The following is an 8,582-nucleotide window of genomic DNA, read 5'->3' on the forward strand; positions in this document are numbered from 1 at the left end:
AACTTTACATTCAAGCAAAGGTCCCTGATTCAAGTGTAGTACTACGTGTGTGGATATATCCCCCTCCAATTCTTCAAAATCATACTAAATATTATTTCAATCCTCAAAATCACTCCAAACTTGCTCCAAACAAATGTGCCTGTCGCCCGGTCGCGGCATCGTAAATTTTCTAACAATAGCGGGGGCCGCTTGTGGGCGCTTTGTATTTATGCAAATCAAGGGGTAATCGGCATATAGGTGTCAATTGTTTTTTCACACATGAGTCGAACGTTGCTGAATAGTGACTAAATGCGAGCCCAGTCCTTCCTGTATAATGTCCTTGGTGCACCCAAATTTGGAGCTCACAGTGCACCCGATTTTTTCTGTGGGTGCGCCAGTGCAACCAAATATTTTCTTAGGTTTACATATGTAAAGATGTTAAATGTATAGTAGTATACAGCATATTATTAACAGTCAGAAAAATAATAAAACCACTGTTGTAGTACTTTTATTTAGAAATGAAACATAATCAAGTTATTGCTGACATTACTCTATTATTCTATTTTATATGGTGCACCGCAAATTTTTTTGTTCTCCCAATTGTTTAGGCTGGGTGCACCGGTGCACCTATTACCAAAAATGAATTTCGATCCCTGCACAATCATAGCAAGCAGTGAACTTGGCAGTGAAACACCGAACCAACCTCCAGACAGTTTCGGTACAACCTGCATCAAAAACACACCGTAGGTAATACTCATAAATTATTAAAAGATGTAAGGGACCTCCTTGTGGGCCAAAAACATGGCCAAACATTTCAGTTATGCAGGGGGAGCATTCCTAAGATAACAGATAAGAGACAAGCTACATATATCTTATAAACTACCCTACTGAGATACCAGGTCAGCAACAGGCACAGTGTCCAGCGAAACTGCAGCAAAGAAAGAAAGTACAGTACTTTGCATGCAACCTAAAGCCTTTTTGTTTTGTTCCCAAATGCATCACATGGAATGGCTAAACAGGTATACAAAAAAATCCTCTTTGGAATGCCGCTGTCAGAATGTGCAGACACAAATCTATGCCTGCACCCTGCCCTGTTTTTGCCCAAACCCAATGGCAACTGACAGGTCAAAATTGGTTCAGTGTGTGGGCAGTGGGAGAGACAGTGTGTCCAGGGATGGTTAGAGCAGGACTCCTGATGGCTCTGTAAGTAAACCACAACAGGGAGATAAATTGGGCCAATGTTTGTGGTTGGGAGAAGTGGTTGTTGAGATAACATCTACAGACTGGCTCCATCACAACCCCCTAGCCACCTCCCCATTACCTACTATCAGTTGGACCAGTACCAGGGGGATGGCGGTATATCCTCCAACCAGCTGTACCCATACTAATCCGGTGCCTACATATACCGTTTTATAACAATACCGGTATACCTTAACCATATTATCATCATACACATGTTCTATCACATACACCTGGTTCAGTTATATGTGCCAATCAAAACTGGTGGGACTCTGAGGTTTCGTCAACAAGAAAAAAACATGAACAGCTGGCTTACGACACTTCCCTGCCCTCCATTTACACAGATACCTAGCAACTAATGTATCCAGGGAGGCTGCTTACAATCTAGAATGGGTACAGGTCACCTCCCATGTCCCACATTGCTTTCCAAATTAGAATACTGACTACACAGCTTAACTTCCTTGTATAAATACAAATCCTCCACATGTACATACATATAAAGTCTCCCAGAAATTGTCTCCTTACTGCTTCTCACTGCTCTGATAAGTTGAATTAAGGCTACCCAATAATATTAAGCACATTTATTACCACGGAGGCTAGCGGACGAAATAGATGTAGGCAATAAAATGAGTTACTCCCCTTTGAATTACCCCTGCTCCCCTGGGGGTGGCGGTGATTGTAAGAAGAGCTGATTTTGGCTCATTTGTGAGTCTGGTTTCCATCCTAAATACTCTAAAGGTCAAATATATAACCTTACAGTCTTACTTACTTTCTTGATTATTTTAGCCTATCTGTATGGAGTATGGCAAGAAATTTCGTTGCGAATTAAAATTGATTGCGGCACTTTATTTTGTTGCGGCGATTCCTAGTCAAACCAGGATATCATAATCTGCTTTCTACAGAGGAAGATTTGAGAAACGAGATGTTACATCAAAAGAAACAGAATTTCTGCCAGCCATTTCAATGCCTCATTTTTGGTTCGATTCCCATGGACTAGCACTGCGTACTTTTTATCAAATCCCACATCTACTCACATGTCAATAATCATTTAGGGGGATCAGCTGGCACTACAAATAGAAAGTCCAAAATGCTATTATTGTAGCTTCCCTCTGAGTCTGAACCAGTTTTGTTTACGTCCCAGTTGAAATGCACAGTTAGAATCCAGGCCGCTTGGAAACGTGCCATATTGAAAATCGAGCTGGCTTGGCAAAGAAAAAGGCTGCTCTGGACCACTTTGGATGAAGGGAATCTTCAAGATAGAATAAAAAACACTTCAGTGCACTCAACCCTACTGATATGGGCAGGGAAAACAAAAACAAAGTTCTCAGCAGTATGTGTTAGCATCTGTCTTGTCACAATCTCCAAGCAGATCTTTTGGTGCCTGGAGGACAGTGTGAAATTCAAATTGGCAAAACAGTATCAAAATTGGCAGGTGAGTATCCTATAGTCTGGCTGGCTGAAAAAAAAGATACTGATACGAAAAGAAACCCTGATAAAAACACCTTTAAACATGTAAAAAAAACAAAGCCTAAACCTCTGCTTGGAGAGTATCTTGTCACACACCAGGAAAAATATACTTCTGCTGTTTTAACCTCCTGCTGCCAGTAACAACAGAAGGCCTGAGGATCAGTCAGCACAACTGACAGCACGACAAAGGGATGAAATTGATGATGCATCGGCCTGACACAAACCTACAAAGCCAGAGAGCAAGGTCACGTTACATGCAGGGAGGCTACCGAATGTTACTTAGTGAAAACATATTTTGTCCTTCTGGGTTATAGATCTTATTTATACCCCTTGTCTGCCAAGTAGTTGTATTTTTTGTTCCCAATTGGTTGGGTATAAAGTGTACATTGTAATTACCCAAGGTTGGGTGCTGCTGTATATAGACTATACAGTACAGATCAAAAGTAAGTTATAGTCAGTCTTCAGTTCAAAGTGTGCCAGATGAAGGTATGCAAACAAAAGGATGTTTTCAAAAGGTATTTTGCCAGCAAGAAAACTTTCTAGCCAGGGTATTTAGTTTAATTAGCAGTGTTGACTGACACAAATTCCCATTATAAATCTCACTCCTTTCATATACAACATGTACTAGTGTATGCAAATAGTGAATTTTTTTTACTTATCATGGGTAGTCTGTATGTAGGTCAAAAGTACTGTAGTTTGGGGGAGGGGACCGTTGTACTTTTACCAAGGACAGGTGGTTTTACTAAAAACCTGAAGAGGATTTTTTAATATCTTTTACATTTGGCTTGGTGTGAAAAAAATTGACAGTCTTACCTTGTGCCAGCACACTGAGTTCCAAGAACTGTGCTATCTGGAAGAGTTCCATGGCTTCCTCTGCTTGTGACAGCTCCCCTCGCCCCGCCACCATGGCCTGTACCTCGCTCAAACTCGTGGCACTCGGGCTCTCGCGCACGATCAACGACAGATCCACCGTGTCCAGGTATATGGCCTGCAGCAGCACGCGAGCGTATCTCCTCGGTATGACCGTCTCGTCCAGGACTATCCTGGTGGGTGTTTGTAACGTTCTGTCTGTCATCTCCTCCCCCGTACGCACTCGCTTTTGCAGCATATTTCTGAAGAAAGGGGAGCGAGCCGACAGGATTGCTTTGTGACAACGCAACTCGTCATCAAAGTAATAGTCGCTACCGCAGGCCTCCGTCACGTTGGGGTCCGGTGGTCCCGCCTCAGACGAAAACACTAGCATAGCGTCGTAGTAGTCTCCCGTTTCCAGGAGGATTTTGAAGTCTTGTTCCAGGGCATTTGGGATACCGAATTCGTCGCCAAGATGCACCAGAACATCCAGGTTCTCCAGTCTCGATCCTTCCGTGTCAAACTCTCCCGTGTACAGATATCTCAGTAACGCCGAGAACATTGGAATGTCCATTCCTGCGGTTTTTATGTCGACCAAGACTTCCTGGCCGTAGCCGGGCGCGCGACAGAGCAAGTCTCTGAAAAACGGGCATCGGGCTGCCAGGATGGCTCTGTGGACAGGGAAGCAAGCATCCTGAAATATCAAGTCTACATCTGTGCAGAACTTGTAGTCGTACAAGTCGGATAGATCCTGTTGGAGGAGGGAGGAAGGAGGCCTGGCCAGGTCGGCCTGGATGCTGAGCTCCTTCAGCGCAGCCCCTGCCTCATACTCCTCAACAAGTGCGTTGATGTCCCTCGCATCCCAGTTACAGGTCAACTCGCGGATAGCCTTGGCGTGGTCCGCCGACTTGCTGCCCTTTTTCCTCCGCGTCAGTTTCTTACGGACCGTGGCGAAGGCCGACGACTTCTTCTTCTTGTCGGAGTGGTGGCGGGACGCGGCCAGCGTGTGCGGCAGGCCGTGCCCCACATCCGGGTCCAGCGGCGTGTCAACAGATGAGTACCTGTGGAGCAACGCCGACGTCCTGTATTGCGGGTTGGGGATCTTCTCCACTGGACCTCCAGTCGATGCATTAGCACCCATAGCTACAACTGTGTAGACGCAGCAGAGAGTAACAACCCTGGAGTGTAGAGCAGCCTGGATCTATGCCACATCTTGTAGAGATGAATCACTCAGTCCTAATAGTCCCCGGAGACCTCCATCAGTCCCATCCCTGCAAATAACACGGGACAACTGTGAGCGTGAGCACAGGCATTAGAATTACAAAACAAATGACTGCACATACTGTCTGTTTCATTGCCAGCTGAACACATTTTACAACGCCGTGACGGATCCCTTTAATGACTGTCTGGAACAGATATGGCTCATTGGCTGGGGGTAGAAAATACATGTACAAGGACGGTAATTGCACAACTGTATATACAGGCGGCATATATCGGGCGCTCCAGCCTTCGACCACTTTAAATTATCATATCAGACCAGCTGCACTACCGTCGCCTGCTTTCACGGCAAACATTAATAACTATTTGAGATGGAATCCCTCCTGATATGACACTTATGAATAATAGGTCACCGTCGGTTCATTCAACCAATGCATCAACAGAAGGGTTCACTGTGTCAATTCCCAAGTCTCAAGGCTGGATCCCTCCCAGATTCTCTAACGTTATGAACCTAATACACAAACACACACGGTTTCGCCATGGTGGAAAATAAATCACAAAGGAAATGACGGCATGCCGCCGCCGATTTCACGGGCAGAGTACACTAGCAATGGTGCGTGGGTCTGCTTTCCCAGCAAACATGGCAGGAATGCTGGAAACAATGTGAACAGCAACACTCTGGTGTCAGACGAACAAAGCTGCCTTTGACATGGAGTCGGGCTAGTTTTCTCCAGCTAACAGTAAACCCACACAAACCAAATGCAAACAGGGATGCATGCGTTCTTTTTGTCGAGGATCACCGAAGGAAAATGGGTAAATGAAGGTCTGTCCCCAGAATGGTTACTTCATTATTAGCCTGCTGAAGACCCTGTGAAATTATGATTAGCTCACGTAGAACAAACATGGAAGTTTTACGTCTTTCACAGGCCACAAGGAATTTCACATCTTGTCAGTAAAATCAAACGGACAAGGTCCCAGACAGCATATTGTACAAACTACGAGAAATACAAAATGCATAAACATAGCTACATGCCTGGGAGTCTTGTGTGGTGAGATGATAAAAATTACCACATTCCAAAATCGTTCCCTGTTTCCTGTCCATACTATCACATAATTCCTTACAATAACACTGTCTGCTGCAACTTTTACACAAAATACTAACATTTCAGAATAATTTGGTCCAGCTATTACAATATTAGGCTGAACAAGAATGTCCTGTTTTTCAGAAATGATTTTTCACAAACTATACGCTATAGATCCAAGTTTATCAAACAAATGATACCAAAATGCCACAGAAAGCTCAGCTACCTGGCAAAAAAAACTGTTTTGGGTCAGGAGGCTAACACTAATAATACTTATTAATAGACGTTGATGTAAAGTGATATCAAAATTATATCATATGTTGACAATACTTTCCTCATGTATCATAACACCGCAGCGGTGACCAATAGTATAAGTTCTAGCTGTGTTTCGCCTTCTGCTGCTTTGTAACCTCTCGGCACACAGAGCCTTGTCTGCTCCATAGAATTAGAAGAGCCTTTATAATCAAGTCAAGCTGTTATGTGCAAGGAGCATATTTCTGGGCCAAGTCTATTATTCTACATTGTCAGAAATTCAAAGAACTGTCACTTGCAGTTGTACATGTAATATATGGGGGTGAAAAAATGGACAAACTGTTGTTTTGTTAATATAAATTATCCAGTTTTTCTATGATTGATATCCTGTACAGTAATATTACAGGGTAGCTTCAAATAGTGACTATGCTGTACTTGGTATAACTAACTGATCGTATATTGTGCATAGTACAAATAACAACAAATGTACATGTGAAATCAGTATGTTATGGTTGAAGCATAATACATGTACTACTACAAATTTGATTGTAAACACTGAAAATGTTTTGCAAATTTTACATTTCAATTCTGAGGTAGACATACCAATGAGTTTTTCGTGTTGCTTTAACGCATTAATGACCCAAATACAGTCCATTAGAGTCAATTCCGCGTCACCGAGTGGGTTGTTATTGTCATTATTTAGAAATGTTTTGAATTCTTTGTAATTGTTTGTCTAAGAAATTTCATAATTTGGAAATATTTTGAACATCTTGTCAATATTCTAAATAATTCCCTGGTTTTCTAAAACGTTTGAAATATTCCTGATGTGGATTATGACATTTCCAATAGTTTCTAAATATTTCTAACAGCACTCTACCATTTTTTACCATTATTTCGAATTATTTCTAACATTTTGTAAATAGGTCAGTGGGATGGGAAGGAAGTAATTCACACATCCCTGTGAAGTACAGGGTAGACTGCCTGGGCGTCAGGCATTGATGCCTTACAACAAAAGAACCACCAGTGTCCAGCAGTGAAATCTAAAAATATACAGAGGAAGACAGAGGAGTAGGATTAGCACCTACTTTATGGGGGCAATTACCCACATCTACCATTTGGTTATTTGTTTGAAATAGTTCTAAATATTTCGAATTGTGAAAGAAACACATGGGTAGTTCAAATTTATTCTAAAGAAAGAGATCTTTGTACAGTCACATTCAAAATGTTTCAGAAATATATAAATGAATTCAAATATATTCAAATTTTCATTTTCAAATTTTTGAAAAATTTAGAACTTTTGTTACTGGGGTATTCTTTTCTTCTAAATAATTCAAACGTATTAGAAACATGGAGAAAAAACCCACTCGGTGACGCGGAATGGACTCTAGCGCAACAGTATTTCCATCAATGTGAAGACAGTGGGTTGATAATCTATTTTGAAAGAAGAGAACCACAGTAGGCAATATTTTATAATTTGGGGGGTCATTGTTCCAGCAGTTCACAGGTACGTGCTAATTTAGTGAGCTCTAATTTGTGCATCTGCACGTAGTACCTGAACCGTGGGAACTTGTAGAACAGACTTTTTTTGGCACACCTTCAAACATTCTCACTCCCTTCCCCACCCAGGAAAAATTACAGGTTTATCCAAGGGTTGGAAGTGTGTAGTCTGGTTTTGCACCTAAGTCACAACAACCTGCACAGCCATGTCGGAACCACACTTTTTTTGCGTGTGTGCACGGCAGCAACTTATAACGTTGAATAATCATAACCCTGTAGTTTGAGAATGCTGGATCTTAGCTTTCCTGTACTAGAGGATATCTAGCCGACACACGAACGGCTAGTAACCTATTTGGAAAACACTTGACGGGGTTTTTCTAGCCGAAAATTTTGGCTCAGAACATAAAATTTTGCACCCCCATCCAGCAAGATCTCACGTTCCCCAAACAAACCCCGTCAGCACTGGTCTCGGAACACTTAACGGCGACACACAGGGGGAATTCCGAGTCACGAGGAAACGTAGAGAAATTCTAGCAACAAATTTTACGTACCGTGTCAACCTAGAAAGCTCCCCAGACCGAATTTAGTAGCAGTGCAAGGTGGAAGCTCGACGTCTCTAGTGAAGCTACACAAAATCCCTCGGCGATGGTAATTTGCATAGTCGGTTTTGTTCGGAGAAAGTCGGAAGTACTCGGGATAGTCCGGAAGGGCAGTTTGAAAACACAATACGGAATGACGGAAGATCAGCGATTATGATTAACATCCCCGGTTGGCTATTTTGACCGGAATATCCGGAATCCGGAACTCTAAACCCAACAATACCGTTAAATCATGTTTGCCGGATATTCGGAAGATGATGTTGCATTCGGAAATCTTCGGAAATGGTTAGCCAAGATGGCGATCTCACAGTCATTTTGATTGGTGCAAACAACGGTAACGCTATGTGCAAAAGTTGCAGAAAAGGCATGATAATAAACTTTATTCACAATATAATCTAAT

The 8,582-nt window shown here is 42.4% G+C and overlaps 1 protein-coding gene across 3 annotated transcripts in view; it reads right to left on the bottom strand.

Annotated features, from left to right (window-relative positions):
* Nucleotides 1–8,582, bottom strand: part of LOC109482761 (BTB/POZ domain-containing protein 7-like) — a 31,093-nt gene that overhangs the window by 15,553 nt on the left and 6,958 nt on the right. For 2 of the 3 annotated variants that reach the window (XM_019785598.1, XM_019785597.1), the window contains exon 2: nt 3,499–4,805. In XM_019785598.1, coding sequence (XP_019641157.1) covers nt 3,499–4,675 — 1,177 coding nt within the window. In that variant the 5' untranslated portion in view covers nt 4,676–4,805. Of the gene's footprint in view, nt 1–3,498; nt 4,806–8,134; nt 8,329–8,582 lie in introns of those variants that run through there. The other variant, XM_019785595.1, reaches the window with a different exon arrangement.

This window comes from Branchiostoma belcheri, unplaced genomic scaffold, assembly GCF_001625305.1.
Source record: "Branchiostoma belcheri isolate BF01 breed outbred unplaced genomic scaffold, Haploidv18h27 scaffold60, whole genome shotgun sequence".
Classification (NCBI taxonomy): domain Eukaryota; kingdom Metazoa; phylum Chordata; class Leptocardii; order Amphioxiformes; family Branchiostomatidae; genus Branchiostoma; species Branchiostoma belcheri.